Source organism: Chroicocephalus ridibundus, chromosome 3 (genome assembly GCF_963924245.1).
Source record: "Chroicocephalus ridibundus chromosome 3, bChrRid1.1, whole genome shotgun sequence".
Taxonomy (NCBI): domain Eukaryota; kingdom Metazoa; phylum Chordata; class Aves; order Charadriiformes; family Laridae; genus Chroicocephalus; species Chroicocephalus ridibundus.
The window spans coordinates 88,215,300-88,240,031 of record NC_086286.1 but is presented as its reverse complement, the minus strand read 5'-3'; the positions used below and the strand labels follow the sequence as shown (position 1 = coordinate 88,240,031).

Here is a 24,732-nt window from a genome sequence, read left to right as displayed (position 1 = left end):
AAGGAAGCAGAATTAAACCAAGCCTGAGGTAGCTCTTACTGGGTGTTCTTCTCAGTCCTCCACCTGCGAGATACATTGAAGACAGGGAAAGAAGAAAAGAAGTATTGATTTAAAGGTTTCTGCCATTACTGAAAACTACTCTTTCTGCGTTCCGAATGCCATGACCACTTTGCAAATGTGAACAAGTTTCTTGGTAGAATGTCCATCCCAATGCCTATATATGTCATCGACACCTCTTCAGTCTTCACTACCTTGGAAAATGATATAGGTATTATTTGTCTTCAATGGCTACTGCTTACACAAACTAGGCAAAAATGACAAGGATAGATGGCTCTAACAAAAGACAGGCTACTCCCTATTTTTTGTGCCTTACGTTTGACAAATTAATTGAGACGTTTAAAACATAGCCTTGGTTTGATGTGTCCAGTCTCCTGAAAGCTAACAAGTTCAAGGAATAGACAGAAACTGCTTGATTTGGCTTTATGTCCAGACAAAAATGCCATATGCAGAAAGCCATCCACGGAGGAACATGGAAATCTGCAGTCAGATAAAAATAAGGTGAAAAAAGAGTTCAATTCAACAGGCAGATGGAATGGCTGGAGAGACCCATTCACCTCAAGTCCAGCTTCCCTTTCCGGAAGCAGAAATGAACACTAGTCCTCTGTGGAAAGCAGAAGGGAAGTTGTCAGGATTTGTCTTTCCCCAGCTTTTTCCTGTCTTGAAAGCTTACTGGCTCCAACCCTGTCCTTTGAAAGAAACAGGAAATAACTTGAGCTTATTCTGGTTTTACTTGACCGAGAATCCCCTGACAGGGAAATTTTCTCTGAAGGGTGCCTGTGTGTCTGGGGAGAGAGGTGGCTAGGCTTGTTGTGCTACCGCTCTGTGGCCAGAGATAGAAAGATATTTTGCTTTCAGAGTTGTTGAAGACTTGTTTCTTACTAGCTGCAGGCCCTTGAAACAGAGGACCACAGGTCTGAATTTCATAGGAAAGAAAAAAACCCAACACATTTCCCACAAGCAAAAGCTTTACACAGCCAAAAATGTAGCCTTAGCCTCCTAGTTGACAATCTGACGAAAATCCCGGACCACTTCATCAAAAGGATTTTTTTCCTGCAACTGAGAACTGTACTGGCAAAGTTTGCATGGACTTTTTTTTTTCTTTAAATCTCATCTTTTTACCTTGAAACACTACCACAGACGGCATCCCCACCCATGCTGGAAACATAAAGTAAAAGGTTATCTGCACAGCCTAGAGAATTTAGTCCTATCACAACTCAAAGCAAGTAAACTTCCAAGTAAAGTATTACGAGGTGTTTGATGGACTGGATGCCCACCCCCCTTAAACTGTTAGCATTGTTCGGGTCCACTTCTGGCTCAGTCCATTTATTTGCATGGTCTCCTTTCTATTTTACTACCCCAACAAACCTGCCTCAGCACTGGCTTCAGGAAGTACGCCTGACACCGCGGGAGCAGAAGGAAACACTGAGAATACAATGCCACCGCTGAATCCATCCTGGGTTACACCTGCCAAACCTCCCTGCGCTCCTTACAGTAAGTCTGTACACTTCCGTTTCTCTAAAGTGTTGTTCTGAAATGATGAGCAGCTGCTGCAGCGAATGATGTGGACCAGGTACCTTAGCAAACCCAAATACATACTCCACTAAATACGGTTGCTTCAACACTAAAAAAAAAGGTGCTTGATTTTTGGGGTCCTGAATACCCACAGTTCCCGTCCGCCAAGACTGATTAGCTCTCAGTGGAAGAGATCAAGTCTTGTTAGGCACCTGCCTATTGTTTGGGATAAATGGGATGTCTAAAAGCTACAAAAATACAGGAAAAAGTTTTTAAATATTGCTCTAAGTATCGAGATTATTTTTTTTTTAATTGAGAATTTATTTTTGAACTGGAGTCCGCAACAGCTCTGTCACTTAGGCAAAAATTCGTACATAAGCATCCTCAGAGTGCCCCAGTCTCCTGGTGAGGGATGGGAAGTCTTTGCAGCTATCCACATACTTTTTCTGATCTGCTCCATGCCTCCAAGTCTACTTTCTTCTTAGATGCAGTAGTCTCAGCAGCTCCTATAGATGGTGGCGCACAGGACCTCAGGGGTGATGCAGGAAGAACGGTCAGAGGACAGAGAGTAGAGCCCATCCATCACCCAGGACCAACCGCCCAGATAAGGCAGCAAGCGGCTCCATCCTACCCTTATAATCTTGAGAAATGCTGCAACTCATCTAAAAATTCCCTCAATGCTTCCTGCATGCTTAAAAAATACAGAGGGGGGAAAAAAAATGAGCCTGAGATTCTGGCTGAGGAGAGATAAGGTGGAAGCTCTGGGTTCAGATACACGGGCTGCTCTGGGACCAGCAGCTGCGGGTCAGTCTCTTCACCTCTGTGTGAGGTAATGTGAACCGGAGCGTTTAGAGAGAGGTAAACATAGCTGAGTGGTTCACACAAGGTGATTTAATCGTCACTGACCTGACGCACAGACCTGCGCCGTAATTCCTATCTGATACACCAGCTTCCACCCCAGCATTCGCCGAGAGGTGATGACAGTATTTTATTTGTTCACAAGAGACATCAAAAAATCTACTGCTGAAGGTTTTATGTTACCATTATTTAACTTCAGAGCTGATACCTCTCAGTTCTAGCTGTTTGGTGACACCTTGTTTATATATTATTTTTACTGAAAGTGCTAGTACTGCGATTCTCTGCCGTCCTCAGCCCAGCTTCGGGTATTTTAACTGCAGAGCCCTGGGTAGCACCCCTGGGTCACGGCAAGAAATTCCCGGTGCCATTTCGATTACTAATTAAACTTCTCTTCTCCACAGAGTCTTCTAAAGCCTCCATCGCTGGCTTCTAAGTGATCCAAAAGATGCATCGTGCAAACTTTAAGCAAAAAATAAAAATCCCCCAAAATACAAAAGAAACATTAAAAAAAAAAGAAAAGATTTCGACTATTTCTGTGTGTGGGAAATAGACAGTTACGCTTAACCACACACTCTCATGCCATCTGCTCTTATAAAGTCAGATTAAGCAAAGTGAAGGACAGAAAGGTTTATTAGCAAATCTGATCTATTATGTTAGGATTTTAGATTTCACTCAATTACATCTTTATTGAGCACCAAACTTCTTGAAGGAGTGTTTAAAGCTCATCCCTCCTCAAAGCCACTTGCCTTACAGTTATAGAACAATGTGGAGTAACACACATCACCGAGCAGTTTGTTGCTAAAAACACATGCCAAATTTTTCACTTGATTTTAATCTGGCTTCAGAACAACTGCCAGTGGCTCTCATGATATCTTTTCCCAGTAAATTAAAACACGCTGCTTAGAGATATGCCTGATACTTTCTTTTCATTTAAGTCTTTAAACAGCTACCCAAGCCTCCCCTCAAGCTCCTTCAGAGAAATTAAATCTCATTTTTAAAAGAAACCAATCCTGGTCTACACAGATCTGTAGTCTGACCAAGTACAGCTGCTCCTACTTATTTATTTATTAAAGTAAATAAGGTGCCCAAGAACACAGCTTTTAGTAGTGTTACGCTGCGCTAACTAGGTGTTTGCTGGAGGTCTCCCATCCGTGGGACAGATGAAAATGCAGCGCTGCACAAAAGCCCTGGAATAAACCAGCCATTTCCCTCTTCAAAGCTTGCGTCGTGCATGTAGCATAAAGTGTGTCTACTCGTTCCTCTAAAAAAACCAACAGCCTGCCCGTAAAATTCACAAAGAGCATCTCATTCCCAAATCCTAGTACGATTCAATTGCCTTCTCCTCACCTAAAACCCGTATTTCACTTCCAAATTGAACCGTACTTTCTAGTCTTAACGTCTGTTTTGAATCATTGAATCATTTGAATACATGCCATATTCCACCCCATAACATGCTCAATTTCGCTGGTAGCTGAGAAGAACAGCCAGTCTGACATTATTCACCGGGGAATCCTTGTCAGAAAGTGCTGTACGGAAATAAAACCTTATCTTCTTTGTGTCTTGGGAGTGCTAATGAAGCAAAGCTTGGTACTGGGATCAGGAAGTACCTTGCAGGTTGTGGTCTCTGATGTGGTGAAGCTGAGGGGTGTCTTATCTGGGCCCCATCTGTCTGTTCATTCAAATGGCAAATACTCAGCCTGTATTTCTGGACTCTCGGAAGAGCAGATACTTAGCTTTCTGGCAATAAAAAATACTAAAGCTTTTTTTGAGGGAGAAAAAGCAAAAATAAGAGAATCAAAGAAGCGGGGGGGCGGTGAGGAGAGGAGGAGATCTTTCAGACTGCCAGGCCAGAGTGCTCACAGTGTTGAGGAACAATGCATAGTCATGGCTCAGCCACCTCATTTTCATTCATGCCCAGATATGTATTTAAATACAGCACACCCCCCCCCCCCCAATTAAAGAAAACAACCAACCAAACGAACAAAATACACCTGCTGTTACACACGCTTATTGCTCCTGCTCATGCCCTTAGCGTAGTCTACCTCTAGGACTTACTCTTCAGGACATCTTTTACATTTTAGATTATGTTTGGCATGTTTGAGCGAGAAAGTTTCCCCACTGCAAACTGCCTTTTCAATAGTGAGTGCAATCAGAGTCAATCAGCCCCATTTCGCACTAGCGGCAGGCAGGAGTCTAACAAAGGCAACGAAATTGAGTCCACTTATCGTGGCGGTGAATTTCATTCTGCGCATTCATCTCCATATCCCCTTCGACAGTACATTTTTACATGCTTACTCGAATAAATAAATAAATAGTATAGCTGCTGCCAAAGGGAGGGTAAAGGAGTTATTGCAAGATTTTCTCCTCTTAACATGCATGTATGCACGGCCTTTGTTTTGCCTTTTTAAGCCTAGCTCTCCCCGCAAAACACAACAGAGATGTATTTCACTTTTCTCCACCTGAAAATATCAGAGAAGAATTATCAATAGCAAGACAGCCCTCATCAGAAAATAATGGAAGCTACACCACGCGGAATGAAAAGTATGTGGCTAGTTTCCTCATCGTACTTGAGGCATGAAAAATCAGGCAGTGCCAGAAGATTTTGCAGTGAGACACGGATGGAATTTCGTATCACATCTTGATGATCTTACTGCTGTTTTACCGCTCACCTGCTAGAAACAAAATATGTCGCTTGTACCTTGTACTGGGATACGTAAGCAATGCACATAAAACAATGCGCATTTCTGTCTCATGGTTTCTTATGAATTAGTATTGTGTCATGTAAGACCTCAGAAAGTACCTGAATGCTCAGTTTTACTCTGACTACAGATCTGCAGCCTCCAGCCATCCTTCTGCGCGGTCAGTCTCAGCACTGGGAATCAGCATGAAAAATAGCACGTTCCCCAGGAGGAATTTAGGAAACCAAAGCCCCAACTTCCACCCATACGGACTCACTGAAGCGGCACTGCTGAGGTGAGGTTGAAGTGCAAATGAGTTTGAAGTCTGACTTTACTTGAAGCCTGATAGATGCAACCTCTTGCCACTACAAAAAGCTCTGTGGATAAAGGGGGAGGTGGCTTTCGGGAAGGCTTTCAGGTCACGGCCGCCTCCTGAGCCAATGGAGAATTAATTCTGACCAGTGCTGTGAGGAACATCAGTGGCTGATACAGTCATGTAAAAAGCAAACCACGCTAATGCTTCCCGTTCTCTAAGAACTAACCTTAGCTACTCCTAATACATCTCTGGGGTGCCAAAGAAAAAGGGTCTTTGGTTGTTCCCTACTGTGTAATAGCATCCCCCCAGCTGGGAAACAAACTTCCACACAGACATTTTCCTCTTGCCCTCCTGCTCCTCTTCCCCACATTTATCACCTCTTCCACTCCAAGCGCCTGTGCAGAGCACTCCCTGCTCACTCACTGCATTCCTTAAAGACGCTATATTCATACATATACACACTACACAGAAGGGAAGGAGACAAAGTAAGAGAATATCGTTTATTTCTAGAGAGATAAAAAGGAATAGTAATTGCCTTCAGCCAGCAGGCTATGTAATAGTTGACCTCCTGCATCCTGCCTTTGATTTTCTCCTCATCGCAATCATCTTTTGTTGGCTAATTCCCAGCATTTTTCCCTCAGGCTGGCGGGTTGGCATAGATAGTTAGCAGCTGCCAGTATTTCTCCTCCCTGTCAACTATGAGCTATACTAATGTTAGATGCCTGGCTCAGTCCCACCCAGGGTGCCGCATGCCTTCGCTTTCCAACATACTCAGTTTTTGCCAGCCTTGAACCCGAACCGAGCTCCCGGCCTGCCTTTCTCCTTGCAAAGATTAACCGGGTGAGGGAGTTAACTCACATCAACTGAAGAAGCAGATGACAGATTTCATAGGGCTTAGACCTCATGGGGAAACGGCAGGTTTTGCAGCAGCCGTTGGGGAGCAGTAAAGCAGTAAGAACGCAGAGAAATGCAGCGTGTGCTAACATCTACTTTGAACATAGTTCTCTTAAAAGCAAAGAAAAGAGCTGTGCGGATAAACAATGAAAAAAGCCCCCCGAGGACATGCCACCCTGTCGTGGTTTAACCCCAGCCGGCAGCCAGAACCACGCAGCCACTCGCTCGCTCCCCCCCAGTTCGCATGAGGGAGAGAATCAGAAGAGTAGAAGTGAGAAATAAATAACTCACAGGTTGAGATAAAGACAGTTTAATAGGCAGAGCAAAAGCCGCGCATGCAAGCAAAGAAAAACAAGGAATTCATTCGCTGCTTCCCATGGGCAGGCGGGTGTTCAGCCACCTCCAGGAAAGCAGGGCTCCATCACCAGTAACGGTTACTTGGGAAGACAAAATGCCATCACTCCAAACATTCCCCCCTTCTTCCCCCAGCTTTATACACTGAGTACGATGTCATATGGCATGGAATATCCCTTTGGTCAGTTGGGCTCAGCTGTCCTGGCTGTGTCTCCTCCCAACTTCTTGTGCCCTCCCAGCCTACCCGCTGGTGGGGCGGTGTGAAGAGCAGAAAAGGCCTTGAGATTTTAGCAACGACCAAAACCACCAGTGTGCTATCAACACTATTTCCCATCCCAAATCCAAAACATCGCACTACACCAGCTGCTAGCAAAAAAAGTTAACTCCATCCCAGATGAAACCAGGACACCCTTCCCTCTTCCTAAAAGAGATGCTGCTTCCCTTTGCCCCTTGGGAGATTTGTATGGCACAGATAACTCCATTTAATCCTTTTGGAAGCCAACATTTCCAGCAGACAGTTCATTGCACTAAAAAAAGTCACCAGTAACCACTCTTTGAAAGAGACTGAAGAAATTTGAGGATTACAGGTAAAACTAACCAACCTAATTGGGAAGAAAGTTGGTTTTATAACAGAAATGATTTTATCAGACCAGTGCTAGAGAGAGCTTGGTCTACTACTTCCGAAGATGAAGACCTGTGTTTAACTTCACCAGAGAGAAAGGCATTTGGTGCTCTCATGGCTGGAAGGACCAGGTGAAGGTTTTTTCAAACGTAGACCCCAAAGTCAAAAAAAAACCCGCAAGCAAGGTCGGGAATCTAATTTCTAAGCTGCAGGAATTTAATGCAACTGAGGGGGTTTATTTGTTTATTTATTTGTTTCTGTCTTTCTACCATTTAACTGCGACCTCCGCTTTCGGAAAGCCAAGCGAATAAGGTGTTTGCACAGACGATGCTCCTCTGCCCAGCGCCCAGCTTTCAGCTCGCCCATGCGCACTCGCCGTGCACTTCTATTAGCAAAGCCAGGCAGGTAATAATAGCGAATAAAAAGCCTATTCGACGAAGCACTGGCTCCTTCTCAAGTAGAGTAGAGTACCACTACAGCATGAATGACTCAATCATCTACTCGAGAGCTATTACTTGCAGCGATGAAGCAATGTTAATTGGATAATGGCCTGCTGCCAGCTAATATTGGCATGACCTACAATACCCCTGGCTGACAGCCGTGTCTCTCTCTCTATCACACCTTTTTTTTGTAATCTGGATGGGAAGTGGAAACCATTAAAAAAGCCTCGTAAGTGCCATTTAACTTCTTATCATGAATTAAAAGCTTAATTAAGTGCCTTGTTAAAGGAAGGAAGACCAGTTTTCGTGATTAAATAAAACAAAACAACAGTTAGGGGTATGGAGTGAATGACTAACTTTACAGCTTTAAACTCATTTCTTGGAAAATATTAATTTTGGGTTGCATTTAACAGCAGCTGCTAGAGGGAAACTGCACAACTGCTGCAAAATACCCTGGGCGAAAAGCAGGCGAGGTTCTAGTTGTTTACCAAAAACTGCAAATGAAGAGAAAAGCGCAGAAGTTAAGAGCTGACGGGGTCCTTTATTATGAGCTGTAGGCAGCTGACACACTCCATTCCTCTGACTCCGCTCTAAGGCCTGATGGTTCACACACCATGGCCACATCTGAGCCCTCGTTATTTAGGTGGCTGTTTTTCCAAGCGCTTATCTACACACTAAAATATGTTGCTTTAACAAAAGGTGTAGTACGAATCAAATTACCGAGGCTAGCACAAAAGGGTTTATGGAAGCTCTTCAATCAGTGCAGAATTAGCTCCATACTGACTTAGATTAGGTTGATTAGGGAAAGGTTTGAACTGAGGCATATTAAGTCATGCTTGAATTGACCTGAAATGTCTAACACAAAGTTTTGCAGCAGTTTAAAACCCTATAAGCTCAACTCGTCCCAATTCTGTGCGTGCACAATGTCTCCCTACTGAAATGACTGGCCCATCATAAAGACTGCTCTCACTTGTAATTGGATATAAACAAGAAATAATGTAAAAAACATCTGTTCACTGTTTAGCTAGACAACACTTAACAATGTCTGGATGCCACATTAACAAAAAGACCCCACCATGCTAGGAAGTAAAAAAAAAAAACCCAAAAACCTGCTATTTAGACTTCTGAGGAAGATTCACTGCTTTGAATAATCAAAAACAAGTTTTTTGTTTTGATGTTAAGCCCCCTCACACCAACATTACATGAGCGTAAAAGCTTTATATATAAAGCTTTATCCAGCTCCAACATCAAACCTTTGAGAAATAATAAATGCCCTTTCTCCACAATTGTGTACTTTAGCAGTTATCAAACCACACCAGGATTTAAAATGCAATGCTTGTATGGTTGACTTCAAAATAGCTTTGCTAATTTACGAGTGATCTTCACCTTTGGAAAAGTTTTGAACTGTGAAGACTATATTTTAAAATTATTTTCAATCTCTGTTTTTTTTTATAACAACTATATTCCAACATAAATTGTCTCTAAGCCTGAAAAAACCATTGGCTCAAGACACTAACTCTCAACTTTTGTTTGAAATTTTTCCTCTGGAGGTATAACCCCCTACATGACGGATTAAGTCAGTTTTCACAGATACCTTTAGAAACACCTCATGGGCTGTCAGAACTCTGCAGACCATGGACTAAAAACAATAGCCGTGGGAGGAGCCATTAGCTCGTGAACTGAAAAAGACTCTGCTAACTTCTTTTAATGCAATATAACCGAGACGTTTTTTTCCCCTGCTCTATCAGTTCTTAAAATCCGAGAGTGTTTCAGTTCCTTTCTCGGGGAGCGCCGACACTGTTCTTTGTCGGAGGCACTTCCCATACCTAAGGACGGGCACCTACCACAGCGCCCAGTACTCTGAAGGTGTGCAACACCAAAAGCAGAGACTTGCATCTTAACCAAGGAATAACTGAGAAATAACAAACTGCATCAGGCAGACCTGTACCCCAAGTGACTAACACTTGTGAGGAAATTACTATAACCGATCACCCCACATATTTAAATACAGTAGTCACCAAGCAAATTAGATTCAATGGAGTTATCAGCAATTAATTTGCACGTGGAAATTATCTGTACAAGTAGGCACTGGTAACTGTAGGTGTCTTTTTTAACAGGCGAAGATAGCACTTTTCCAGGACGAGAAAGTTAAAAGCCCCGGTGCTCTGCCACTAATTGAAGCTCGTGGCAAAATAACAGTGGCGGTCTTAGGTGAAGCGTGATAATTTCAGGGTACTGGGAAAAACCTTAAGAACTCGATTCACTGCTTCTGCAAAACTGTGGACTTCACTGGAGCTTAACAGCAGCCAGTGTAACCTTAAGCCACTAAAACTTTTTATCTTTCATTAAGATATATTCTAAAATGTAAAACCCCAATACTCCATTTATCCAAAGGGGATTCACTTAAATAGAAATCATTTACGGTTGGACTGGAGGAGTTTTTTTAACGTAGTATCTCATATAAAACACACAGAAAGACAACCCTTTGTGCTTTAAATCTTTAGTGTTAATATGAACATAGGCCTGGGTCATGGAGTGCAGACACATCATGATCCCTCCACCACCCTGCGGCTCAGCACCTCACCGCTGCTGTGATTAGATATCTCCTGATTTCCAATCTACTTTTACTAAAAGCCAGTGGAAACCAATCAATGCTTGTGTCAACATCCTCTTTTAGAATTAAAGAGGAACTCCTCCTCTCAGCTTTTCATCTCCTCTGCCTACACGGAGCTGTAGCATGTTGCAGTTGTCATGTCAGAAGGATGAACCTGCCATGGTCTTGTCTTGTCCTCCTTTATGCCAGGCTCTTTCTTCCGAACATCTCAGTCACTCTTGTATATGCTTATTTGAATTTCAGTTATTTTTCTTTATCTAACTGGACCCGAATCATTCATGGAGGTCTCACCAAGGCTTTGTAGAAGAGTGCTGATACTCTCCTGTCTCTTCCTACCTGTGCACCCCTGTGCACGTTTTGTCATCTCTATGCTCCCACCCTTGCTTTGCGGTGTGAAAGCCATGCGACACTGACTGAGACTCGATTCTTCCACTGGAAATTATTAGTGGACACTGTAGAATCATAGTGTGCATCCTAGTGCATCCTCTGCGATATCTCTAAACTCCTATGCAAAATGTCTGGGTTGAAATTTCTTCATGAGTAATATTCAGTGTCAAGACTCATGAAGTCGCACCCGGTGACCTACTTCTTCTAATGCTCTCCAACTTGTGCCGTGACAACATCACGACGCCGGTAAAGTCTCTGGAGAGCTAAACCAGGGGCGGAAAACCAGTGTGTGACACTTTGGGACTTGTCATCATTTAAAAACACACCGTGCATCTTCATGGGCGTTAAGCAAATGATGGTGAAAAACCCTCTGTAGGCTAGAGTACCTTCCCACTGAGTGACTGCAGTCCCGTGCCCTGGGGACATGGCCACCCCTCTTGTGACGCCTGTCACAGCCAGAGACACCGGGCTGGCAGTGCCGAGGCGGTGGGTGACGGCAGCCGTGGCCAGCAGGCACACGTCTCCCCTCCGTGGGCAGCAAAGCCACTGGTGTGCCCTACAGTAGCTGTGCTGTCACAGCCGTACGGCTGTGAGGAAATTACAGTGGGGGTGGAAGCCAGCCAGTGAGATTTTGTGGTAAAATAAAGTAAACTTTCCAGTGAGGTAGGTATTTTCTACGTCCCTTGGCTTCCTGCTGTGGGAGCCACGCTGCATGAGAAAAACCCTGCTTTTTTGACAGACCGCGTTCATGGTTTCTCGGTGGAAAACACATGGCCCAAAGCAGTTAAATCCCAAATTCATCATGAGGGGAGGCAAGAGGAAGCAAGGCTGAATGGGGTGCAGGAGAGGGGAAAGAGGACAATGAGGATATGAGATGCCAGAGAGGGGTGGACAGCAATGAGACTTCAATCAACATGACAGCTCAAATGATTTTTCAACAATAACCTGCCATCTAGCAGCCACATCACCGCTTTCAAATTTCCTGCCTGGAAGAGCAGAAGAATATCAGCGTCCTGATAACGCCCTGAACGAAGATACAGTAATTAAGTGTTTAGCTATGACTCCCTCAAAGGTGGTGAGAAACGCGAGCTGAAGCACCTTAAATCTTTGCTGACATATCCGTTAGGAGTTACCACCGGCGAGGAAGGTTGGCATGAACACGTCCATCCTTCAGTGATTCGAAACCCACCCAAACACAAAAACCACCATCCAGAGCTGTGGCACCAACACCCGCGTCACGCTCCTCTTGGCCACCTTAGCAGACTACGGGGGTCTTCCTCACCATGTGGGATGGAGGGGGCTCATGTTTAAGGTGGGGGCACGGCGACATACTGTACCTCTTCCGGCAGGCTGACCACCAGGTCATTTTCCGTCTGCCCTACCAAGGCCTGCAAGAAGTACTCGCTGCAGGCAGCCAGCACAGCCCGGTGGGCGCGGAACTCCTTCCCCTCCACGATCAGCGTCACGTCACAGAGAATGTCCTGCTTCCGCTGGTCATTTAAGCAGAGGAGAATATTGGTACAGTGCACTGTTGACTCATACACATACATGGGGGAGTCAGTCTTCTCATCCACAGACATGCCGTTCACACCCTGCAGGGGAGAAGGGAAGAAGAAAACACAAACAAAGCGGTGAGGAGCAATGCAGCCGTTGGGCCAATGTGGCACGGTGGGATGCTGCCCCATTTCTGGGTACCCTGTGACCAAGGCCAAGCAGACCAGGAACTCCTAGATCCGAGGAAGTTGCTTGGAAAAGGTATGGGGAAGGGTGTTCGTTGCCGCTGGCTTTTACTCTGCCGCGCTCCGATTACTTAACGCCCCCTAACTTCCCCATCAAAACCAAAATAGAGTTTAGATGGACTGCAAAGTGCTTTCCTTCAACCACCTACTATGCATCTATGATTTTCAATTTAGTAGAGGCAATAACACGGAGACGTGGGAAATTTTAGAAGATTTTAGCAAAATAGCAAGAGTGACTGTTGGGTTTTCTAATAATGAAAAAAGGGCTTTGTGCTTGCTTCTGTTATTTTCAGATTAAGGGAAAAAACCCTCAAAACCCCAGCCTATTCTGCGGCAGATGGGCAGCACTGCATGTTTACACTGAAGACCTTGGCTCAAGAGAAAGGTAAGGTGGAACTGTACCCGACAAAGACAAGCCATTAAGTACAGCAACCTCATTCCTCAATCAGAATTAGAGCGTTTTTAAGCCTTAAGGGGAAGAGAAAGATGTTTAGTGGCTTCAGAAGAAATCTGTTTCCAGGTATGGCTAAAGCAACACGCCGTCACCGGTGGTTTAATGTCATCTACAGAAAAGAGCAGTTTCCGAATTCCAGAGCCACAGACCCAAGAAAATCCCCCAACCCGCGTGAAGGTCCAGCCCCAGGTGGTAGAGCAGCATGTGGGTGCTGGGGTCACTCCTGCCTGCAGATAAGTCTCCCCTTCCTGAGAGCAGAGCAGAGGTTGGAAGGATGTAACCACCAGTTACAACTGTCTGAGCTAGGAAGTTCCTGCTCTTCTGCAATTTCTGCAACTGGTATCGGCTTTTTTATAGGGGGATTGGACTTGCGGTGGTAGTGGTGGTGGGAGGTCAGCTTCACGTCAGCTTCCTCCGACACCCAACACTACACGACCCTGCTTTTGCACTTGGACACACTGAAGTAATTCTTCTCTTACCCAAAACTTTCTGCCCAGCACCAGACTGAATCCTCTTTTGCGTCATTTTCACATTTCAGTTTCTCTGAGTAGAGAACTATAAAAGCCTGTGCTGTGTCTGAACACACTATGTACCCTGAACTGAACCAAACGCACTTGTTTTAAGGCTTACATGGGAAAAAGGTTTATTTGTTTCTATTCTATCTGCTGCCAAAAGGAAAGTCATGCAACACACAAACTCCAAGTATTTTAAGGAATTATTTTTCCAAACAACAACCGCCTTCTGATAGATTTTCACAAGCATACAGGGCTAAGGGTGACAGACTGGGGTATTCTGGTATAGTACTGCTGCACTGCAAGTATCTGACCACTGTAGCGTGGTGGGTTGACCCTGGCTGGACACCAGGTGCCCACCAAAGCCACTCTATCACTGCCCTCCTCTGCTGGGCAGGGGAGAGAGAATATAATGAAACGCTCGTGGGTTGAGATAAGGACAGGGAGATCACTCAGCAATTATAGTCATGGGCAAAACAGTCTTGACTCGGGGAAAATCAATTTAATTTATTACCAATTAAATGAGAGTAAGATAGTAAGAAATAATAACTAAGTCTTATAAACACGTTCCCCTCATCCCTCCCTTATTCCCAGGCTTAACTTTACTCCCGGTTTTCTCTGCCTCCTCTCCCTGAGCAGGCCAGGGGGATGGGGAATGGGGGTTGCGGTCAGTTCATCACACGTTGTCTCTGCCGCTCCTTCCTCCTCAGCGGAAGGACTTCTCGCACTCTTCCCCTGCTCCAGCCTGTGGTCCCTCCCATGGGAGACAGTCCTCCCTGGACTTCTCCGATCTGAGCCCTTCCCACCAGCTGCAGTTCTTCACCAACTGCTCCAGGGTGGGTCCTTCCCACAGGGTGCAGTCCTTCAGGATCAGATGGCTCCAGCGTGGGTCCCCCATGGGGTCACAGGTCCTGCCAGCAAACCTGCTCCAGCGTGGGATCCTCTATCCGTGGAGCCACAGGTCCTGCCAGGAGCCTGCTCCAATGTGGGCGTCCCATGGGGCCACAGCCTCCTTCGTATGCATCCACCTGCTCTGGTGTGGGGTTCTCCACAGGCTGCAGGTGGATATCTGCTCCACCGTTAACCTCCATGGGCTGCAGGGGGACAGCCTGCCTCACCATGGTCTTCATCACAGGCTGCAGGGGAATCTCTGCTCCGGCGCCTGGAGCACCTCCTCCCTCTCCTTCTTCACTGACCTTGGTGTCTGCAGAGTTGCTTCTCTCACATATTCTCACTCCTTTACCCATGCACAGTTGGTTTTTTTGTCCCCCTTCCTAAATACGTTCTCACAGAGGCGCTACCACCATCGCCTATTGTCTCAGCCTTGGCCAGCGGCGGGTCCATCTTGGAGCCAGCTGGCATTGGCTCTATTGGACATGGGGGAAGCTTCTAGCAGCTTCTCACAGAAGCCACTCCTGTAGCCTCCCTGCTACCAAAACCTTGCCATGCAAACCCAATAAATGTAGAAAGCAGAAGCAAAATTCCTCCTCTGCTACTTTTTAACGTGGATCTTGGCAGCATTTTCCCTTGCTAATACAATATACAGGTACACATGTAGACCCAACATGACTTCTAACTATTTCTCTTGCCATGTGTTCAAACCAGGGTACTGTTTTCCTACAGCATCATTTGCAAGATATTAATAATCGAGACAAAAATGGACTTAAGAAACCTGCTTGCTACTTGTACAAGTAAGTACTTGTAAGTATTTACTAGACTTCTCAAAAATAACTCCATCTTCCCACCTTTATAGGAGTATTTTTAAGCTATGATGACTCTTTCTACGAAATAGGTGGTTTTGCCAACATTACAAAACTTCAATATTACTGGAATTCTTAATGGGATGCTTACGGCTTCTCTTTTACTGGTATTTTCAGTAGTTACTGCTGACTCATGCTATGCTTCTGAGTGCTCAGCTGAAATGCCTACACGAACAGAAAAAAACAGCCAACCAACCAACCAACCAACCCGGTATCCATCAGCCCTTCACTGACTTCATATCTGGAGAGAAGATACAAACCTGCTTATTGATCTGCACACAGGTAAGGGAGGGAGACACTGTGGGTTTTCTTATGCTACCAGTTGGATGTCTTAATCATGAGAAAATTCATTCTTTTTTTTTTTTTTTCTCTTCTCATAAATTGAGACTAACGAGAAGAATTGACAGCAATCATTTTATTAGCAGTACGGTAAGGTAAAAGAGAAAATGATACTCAACTCATCCCACTCATATCTTTCTGTGTAACTGAACTCTGATGCTAACGATAGCGTTATAGTGATGTTCTAAGTGGTCACTCTTGCGTGCTATGAAATGCAAGAGTTTACAAGAACAATCTAGTGGGAAAACCTGAGAGTTGCAAATGACAATGCAAAGGGGAAAGCATTCATTTTTTTTTTATTTTTTTTTCCAGACATGTCTTATGCCTGTAACGTCTCGGATGATGAATAAATGTACAAGAAACCTGAAACCTGGCAGGTAATGAACAGAACATCAATTATATTTTCAGTGCTTTTTTTTAAAAAAACCAAAAAACACTGTTTGCCTGAAATCGCAATCCTTTTTTACAGTAATAGTGCAATTTGTGTGAATCAAACTCTGAATTACTTGGTTACTAATTAGTAATTTCCCACTTTTTAACTACAGCTCTCATCAAGTGTATTTTTTTAAAAAATTCATTGCATGCCCTGTGAAGTGCTGAAAATACCACGGTGTATTTCCCCTCTGGGAAGTGAGCCTGCCTTCTATGCTAGGAAACCTGACCGATGTGGTACTGAGATGCTGGGGCTGTAAATCGCACCTTCCGCTCCAGCGGATCCCTAGCTACGCTCCCGAAAAAGGACCTCCACCCGGGTGCCTGTATTGCCATGCTTTCCCAAGGCTACCGTTGTGACTCCAGGGACTTCCCGAAAGCGGATCCGCATCGTGTCCCTTCCCGCAGCTGCTGGGAGCCTGCGTGGATGCCCTGGCCAGCGGCTACAATCTCAGCCCAGCACAGACTTCCCCTGGCTGTGCCCTCGGCTGCTCCAGGAAGCACCTCGAGCCCTGCATTGCGCACAGGGAAGCCGGGGCTGGGCTATGGCTCAGGACCACCTATTTATCAGCTTTTAATGTTTCAACACAAGTGATTTACGGTCTTCCCTTTTCCACAATCTGCCATCGACTGAATGACCTCCAGGCACGAGGTGTTTCCTCTCCAAGAGGGCTTTATCCTGCAGGATAGGAGCAAGATGGTGAAACCCCGCACTGGGAAGTATATTGTTCATTTTCACGGGAAAAGGGTTTAGAGTGCAAAGATTAAAGGTCACCTTAGGGCTTTGGCATGTAGTGGCAAGAAAGTATAGCAGAATTCAACTTTTTTTTTTCCCTCTCCTCGGAACAGAAAAGCAGGAATCGAGTCTTAACTCTGAACTCTGAGGCAAGCCATGCTGCAAGTCTTTTATACAGTGTTAATTCAAACCGTAGAATTTTTTCTCTGAATTCAGTATTATGCTGAGTTTGCAGAACCTTCTTCATGGAAATCATTGTTACACACTTGGTATTTCTTCAAACTGAAGAGAGAATGTCTTAGCAAGCCTTTCTCTCGCTGAAAAGAACATGCTGTGCATTTGTTTGCATATAGGTCACCACACTGCCAGAAAAAGCCTCTTTGAAACAAAAGTTTCCAGAAACTGGCACGAACTATTTATTGTGGGCAAGGAAAGCACCATTGAAACCCAGCCAAAAAAAGTTGCTGGTAAAGGCCAGCAACTGCAGTGAAGGGAACTGGAACGTTGCTTACACGGTCCTTCCACAGCAACGGGTGGGAGATCCCACCAAGCCCTTCCGCATGGGCAGCGTGGAGGAGGCATACGAAACCTCAGGAGACCAAAAAAGTTGCTCATGGAACACCCAAATCACTTTGGTTTGCAGCACATTGTCTCTACTGGCTGGCACTTGCCCAAAACTCTCCAGGAACTCATGAACAAACTGCCTAAGCTGCTACCAAAAATACATTACCTATCAAGAAAAAAACAGCTCCTGCCTCACAAGACTAGAGGGAAGGCAATGTGGTGTCTGTTTACAAAGGGAAACAGTAAGGGAGAGAAAATGTTATCATGGCAGACCAGAAAGTCCTGCATCAGAACTGGGTTAATTACATGAAAAGCTAAAACTCGATCGTGGCAGAGCTACAGAGCACTTAACCAGGCAAATTATCATCGTGACAAAGCAGCATGGCTTCTGCAAGGGGAAGTCATGTCTCTGATGGGCTCTATTAGAATTCCTGAAGTGTGTCAAATTAGCAGTGAGGAACACTGGTACGTGTAATTAGTGTTGACTTTCAGAAATCCTTTGACAAAACCTTTACAAAAGGCTGCTAGAGAAGCTCAGTTGTCATAAGGTGAGAAGTTGCATCAGGCTGGAAATCACTTAGGCTAAATTGTATTCAACAGAGAAGGGATGCAGGGGCAATTTTCATCAGGTTAACAGTGAAATTCCTCCAGAAATGGAACAGCAGCAGTACTGGTTCACACCTGCCTATGGTCACGCCACGCAACGCATCTCAGCTCGCCTGATCTCTGAAGGTAAAGCAGGGTTGGGAAACTGAGTACTTGGATGGGAGACTGCCCAGGCATACCAGGGTCCTAACAGCAGCCTGCCACTCCTGCAGCAAAGTTATTGAGAAGATGAAACCAGACAATGGGAGCAATTTGAAAGAACAGAGGTTTAGACTGGACTTCTCCTTACGGAGAAACTGAGGAACAGGTTGCCTGGAGAGGTTGTGTCATCTCCACCCTTGGAGGTTTTCAAGACCAGACTGGATATAGTGCTGAGCAACCTGCTCTGATCTCAGAGCTGACCTGCTTTGAGCAAGGGGTTGTGGTAGGAACCTCCTGAGGTCCTTTCCAACGTGAATTATCTGGTGATCCTACATTGATTAGTGACCCAGAAGTCCACAGATGATAACAGGAAGACTGAAATTGATAAAATTAGTTCAAATGTCAAAGGTAATAGGGATTGTTGGGAATTTCAGAAGGACTTAACATAAAAAAGAATTAGACATTAACAAGGTGACACACTAAATCCTGGTCCCGCTGTTACACACAGGTGGCAATTAAGAGGAAAAAAATGTAATTTTATAGATTGGTTGAGGTTGGAGGGGAACTCTAGATATTGACTAGTCCAACCTCCCTGCTCAAAGCAGGATGAGCTAGAGATGGCTGCTTGGGGCTGTGTCCAGTTGTGTTTTTAGTATCTTCAAGGACGGAGACCCTAGAACATCTCTGGGCAAGTTTGACCATCTCTGCTACAGTTTGACCACTGTCGAAGTAAAACAGGAACTCATTGACCTGGAATCTCAATTCCAATTTGGAGTCTTTCATGAAAAAGACAGACTGGAGACCGACAGACTGTCATCACCTAGAGACAGATTTTAGAGAGAGAGAAATATCTTCATAAGGAGATATATCTTCTAGTTACTTCTGGTGTAGTACACTTATGCAGTGTCTGCATCTGATTACTGATGTTGAAACAGGGACAAAAGAAATCCTCAGAACAACAACAAAGGTTATTGGCAAGGAAAGAGAAAAAGCCCTCCTCAACATGTATGATCAATTCAATAAATACTACACAAATAATACAAAATATAAAGGTCAAGGCAGCACTGCTATTTATTGTTTCTAGTGTTGCAAACAGGAGAGGACATCCAAGTAGAAGAAGCGAGAGAAATGGAGGATTTGTAAGAAGAAGAGCTGTGATTCCTGACCATAGAAACAAACTGGAATTGTACCCCATACTCATAGGAAGATTCTTGCTTTGTTTTTCCTGAGAGATTTCACAGTCACTGCAATAAACCATATGTACAACTGACCACTGCTGCATCTTACTGGGCAAAGAACTCACCTGATTTGTAAGAGGATTAGTCACTCCTAATAAAAATATTCAGGGCCACATAATGCAGGGTACAAGTTTACACGGGATGAATATCCACATGCTCCAGCCACACTGGCCAACAACAAACTGCCTGTGCAGAGGAACATGCCTGTATTATCCATCTTTCCTGACTACTAACCACTGTCTCGGAAAGGAATTATTTCATGGATGTCAACATAGTTGAAACACCAAATCTATCACCTCCATATGTGCCTCCTAGACCCCTCTCATCCCCGCTGCCCCCAGCCCCGAGAGACAGCGATGGGCACGCTGCCCTGTGCTCCCCTCTCTTAAACGGGCACCGAAGTTGCATGGGACCAAGCTGTTGAGGGCAAGCAGTAGAAAACACCTGTCCAAAGATGACATGAGATGGGTATCATTGACACCAGGGGCTCCCGCTCCCACTGGCTGCAGCAGAGTCATGGGTTTGGGACATGAGAAACCATCAGATGTTAAGCCCAACTCATAAAAGGTGCACAGACTCTAGTGGAAGTGTCTTTGTAGCCTCTCCATGGCAAAACACCAGCGAGGAAGTGGAGGGGGAAAAAAAGAGGCCTAAAGGCACCATCTCATCCCATGAAGCAAAAGCATGCTCGTATCCCGGGAGGAGTAAGCAGGACACCAGACGTACAGCAGCACACAGAGGACTCCTAACAACTTCATGGTAAAATGAACTGCAGGTTTTGCTTGGAAGTGTAAGCTGGAGCTCGCACTACATCCTGCTATACAGGTGACTCCTGGCTTTCTCCTGATTGTGTTAAGAGAGGATCAATACTGAACTGGGGTTATTTTTAGTTCCAGTTCACATTCTTCCAATCACCTCCACTAACAGTAAAAAGAAAAAACACACTTAGGAATAACTTGAAGTGGTCAGTTTGAACGCATCTAAGGTCAGAGGTGGCTGGAGAGCCTGCACCGCAGCCGGGCATGTTAAGCGTCTGACAGTATTTCTGTTCAGTAGGATGCAGAGAGTGTGAAAAAATACTCTTTTGTTCTGAGGTTTTCTATTAATTTTTTTACCCCTAACAATTTAGCAAAAGGTACTAGGAAAAAAATGGTGGGAGAATGATGATAAAATAATGAAAAAGTTGAGAGGAACTCGTACTTCTGACAAATGGCAGCGAAAGCACATCAGACTTGACAGTTTTTAGGGATAAACATGCACTGTTTTTAAGTGGCAAGTGGGAGGGAAATAATTTTCCAGGTTTCCTTCCCCATCTTCTGATATTTTTTCTATGAAAAGACTCGTTCTGTGTAATCAACACTTTGGTTTTAAAGAAATTTATCAATAACTGACACTTCAGAGCTCCTCAAATGACCATCCTTATAATTGGTTATTACGATCTCTCAATTATAGCTATAACAACAAAGGATATGATTATATTGTCACTGCTTTCCTTTAAAAAGAAACTATTGAAAGGCCTAATGATTAATTCACCATTTTTGAGAGCTCACTGTAATGACAGAAGACTATATACAAAGGTCTCTTCAGTGAGCCCATTATTCAATTAATAAATGCTGAATACCGAGCAGTCATAGTCATATGAAACTCCCAAGAATTGTGTGAATTTTTAACCAATTAATTATCAATTACAACATCATAAAACACCAGCACAAAAATAGAAATAATGAAATTTAATTATACATTATTCTTTTTAGTTGCTGCAAATACTATACAAGACTGATTTTGATTAATAATTCATACAGCAATAAAGTATCAGGAAAGATAATTATACTGTGCCACAATTCTCACACTGATTTCTGTAATTACAGATTACAACAGTGTTAGCAATTTAAAAAGGTTAGGGAGCAGTAGTAATTTGCTATGTCATCCTCAGCAATATTAATGTCTTCTTCTCTGAGCACCCCAGATAATTGAAAATAGACTAGCGGGCCACCAGGCTACACGGGCTTGCCTCCTGCCAAACATACTGTGGGTGCCAGGGCCATTAGCAAGAACGTCTTCAGAAATGAGCTTTTCACATTGTTCAAGTAACGTCCGCTGTAAAGCAGATGACACATGGCCAAGTGGAAAAGACACTGTAGAGCATTCTTGGCCAGCAGCTGTAGACATGTGCTGCTGATGATAGTGATGGCTGGTGCTTCTGACCCTACCGCCTCAAAGGAAAACCTTTGTTTGACCATGAGTGGGAAGGAGGATAGCTAAGAGAAACTCAAGAGAGGATTTAACCACGGGCCTGCCACAGAAGCAGGTCTGGTCGGGCATGCAGCAGGGCCTTACAGGCATCTGGTAACTCTCCTAAAGGCAAGAATTGACACTGCTGAGGGGACTGCATGGCTCCAACTCATCAAGCGTTCACAGCCCAGGGAGCACCCTCGGAATTGCTGAACAGCTGGACATGGTTCACGGGCCACAAACTGGTCCTTGATGAGCTACACCACGGGCAGTGAGCAGGAGCATCAGTGCCTGGGCTGGCTATAGAGCTGGGCCACCAGCCCTGTTTCTGTATTGCAAGCTTCACGTCCTTCTGAAGTAGAGATGAGAATATTGTAAACTCATTCCAATGAAATTAAACCAACAGGAACAGGGATGTGCCCTCCAGAACGTGGAACAGCTGCTTTTGCAAAGCCTATACCTCGTCACAGCACAGAGGCTTTGATGTAGGAAGTAACTCCCATTGCAAAAGTCACTTACTGGCTTTGTTACACTGGACCTAGACCCTACTGCACAACTGGACAGAGACCAAGAAAAAAAATAATAGAGGGACTTTGATCCTGCAGACCTTTAAACAGAACTGCTGAGTATAACTTTTGTTTGCAGCGTTTTGGTTACTTAGAACGATTTCGCTATTGGCAAATTGCACACATGAATAGAAATGTACTACAGCTTCAGTTTTAGAAATGGATCTTGTTTTTTGTTTGCTGTTTGTTTCTTTTTTTTTTTAAATTAGTGTTGGGATGCCCATAGCCTCCATGATGAGTGTTTATTTAAACCCCATGCATCTAAAGAAATTGTGCTTCTGGTTATTTAGAGACTGGTACCATACGGAGGCAGGGATTCCCAGTGGAGACTGCTTTGAAGAGTCGGAACAGATTTATGTTCCACATACAGATAAAACCTATTTCTTGACTTTAGAGGGTTGTGTGGTTATTGTTTTTTGAGAGAGTAACCCAGCTGAACAAGGTGATGATAGCTTGCAGTCTTTAGGGATTTCGATCAACATGCAAACACTGTTTATACATGGTACTTGGATTGACATATACATTCCATATAGGCCGACTAGGCAATGTATACACAAGCATCTTTTTATGACTCAGGAAAAATTATATAATTATACTAGTAATTATCCTACAGTCAGTAAGTCAGGCTTAGTTTAGCATGCATTTTCAACTTCCTTTATAAATGGTGGCGCCTTCAGGAGAGAGGCATAGTAGATGGGGTGAGGGAAGACACAGACCAGGTAGGAAAAGAGAAGGAACAACAGCAGAACTGTCCTCTATCCTCATTTCTCAAAAGCCACTCAGCTGGCACACATGTGCATGGAAAGTGAGAACACAGAGGAACTCTTCCCCGATAAAGTCTCTTCTCATAGCTTTCGCATTGCTCTTTACAGCAGCTGGCTATGGTAAAGGGGACCGGAACCAAGTCTGCTACTCAAAATAGCTTATTCAAAGCAGAATGGGGAATGCCCAACACTGAAACAGTGCCAGGAAACCACCAAGAAAAACAAACAACATATTATGCTTTTCTGAAGTGGTCAATAGCTTTAGGACCTTGGGGAAAAGACACAACCTTTTGGGTTACTCTTGGGTAAACTGGATTGCCAGATTAAAGAATCAGAGAGGGAAAAATAAACTATTGGTTTGCTTTTATCTTGCCCTCCATCTTGGTGAGCTCTCTGAAAAGGTCACTCCACACAAACAGAGGCTGGACATTCTGGCAAGGACACACCAGATTTAGGTCTTGCCTTCCTTGCTTTAAATGACTATTTTGGCGCTTTGGTTGAGGAGTGATACAGTGATACGGTTTTCCTCCTTTTCCTAAACTTTTAAATAATTTATGTGTACCTCTATGGGCGTTTGTGCATGTGTATGTATGTATAATTTGCATTACGATGCCATCTGAGATGACGAAATTGCTGGAGCATAAATACTTGGTCAAGAATCCAGGCCACTTACCTGTATGACAATACCTTGGGATATTAAAGAACGTGTTTCTCTACTTGAAATCTCTTTTGCTAATATGACTATGAAAACAAAGGCCAGGCCAATATTGACCCAATACCACTAGTGTTTGGTAGCTACCCGTTATGAGCAATGATGCTGTTCTGCTCCTTTTAGCAGTCTTTTCACGTGAAACATTATGCCAAAAAGTTATCATCTGAGTAAAAGCTATCAATTTCCCTCATGCTTTATTCTCAAGGAAGCCCAGCCTTTAAAAACTCCAGTAGAGTTCAATGCTGAAGCTCTGTACTTGAAATTTTTGATCGCTATCAATATTTACAGTTGAACGAGCCTCTAAAATTAGTATTTTTTGTAAAATTTCTCCAGAGGAAAACATAAAACTTCTCTCTCAGAATTATGCTTCCCAGTGAATTTTCTTCTCAGCTTCCCAAGATGTACTAATTACTGCTTTTCCAGCCTATCTGTGGAACTGTTGGAAGAGGTTCTGTCTGTATAGCAGGGTAAGGCCAGAACCACTACTAACATCTTTGACTACTCAAATTGTAGAGGTTGCAAGAACTACAAAAGCTCATTTTCTCCTGTCATACTACATAGTTGTTACGGGAAAAATCTGCTTTCATTTTTTTCTTCCCCTAAAATGCAAGCTCTTCATCTTTGCTGCAAGTTAGCAGGTGTTCAGAATATCCTTCGTGTTTCCTTGGGACACAAACTGGCATGTCCTTTGGAACATGTCGGATGTGATTAATGTGTGAAGAGCAGGAACGCATGCAGTAGGTCACTGGGTTAAATTTGGGACAGAATTTCATAGGGCATAACTTTGCACCTTCTGCTCTTGGGAAAGAATATAGCTGTTGCCTTCTCCTCGGAGACTGGGCTGCTATCTGCTTGTGCAGTGTTTTCCATAACTGAATGGATACTAACAGCAATATTCTCCTTTGACAGTGTATATAATGAAGCAAAAAGGTTTCCTTATGGTTAAATTGTAGATTTTTACTAAAAATAAATGAATGCATAAATAAATTCTAGACACTACTGCATTAGGATCCACAGATTTACAGGTCTGAACCTTGGGAGGCCTATCAACATATGCAAAAAGGAATTTTGACATGTTTTTATAACCATCAAATGATCAGAAGGCCACTGAAATGACCATTTAGATACTCTCAGTGCAGGTGCCAAGGGGATATGTGGATTACAGCACGGAATTCTGACAGTGGTTTTGATCCTGCAAGGAT

At 44.0% G+C, this 24,732-nt stretch overlaps 1 protein-coding gene across 3 annotated transcripts in view; it reads right to left on the bottom strand.

Annotated features, from left to right (window-relative positions):
* BACH2 (BTB domain and CNC homolog 2) overlaps positions 1 to 24,732 on the bottom strand; it is a 199,359-nt gene that overhangs the window by 40,997 nt on the left and 133,630 nt on the right. For all 3 annotated transcript variants that reach the window (XM_063329966.1, XM_063329967.1, XM_063329968.1), the window contains one exon: positions 12,073 to 12,327. In XM_063329966.1, coding sequence (XP_063186036.1) covers positions 12,073 to 12,315 — 243 coding nt within the window. In that variant the 5' untranslated portion in view covers positions 12,316 to 12,327. The remainder of the gene's footprint in view (positions 1 to 12,072; positions 12,328 to 24,732) is intronic.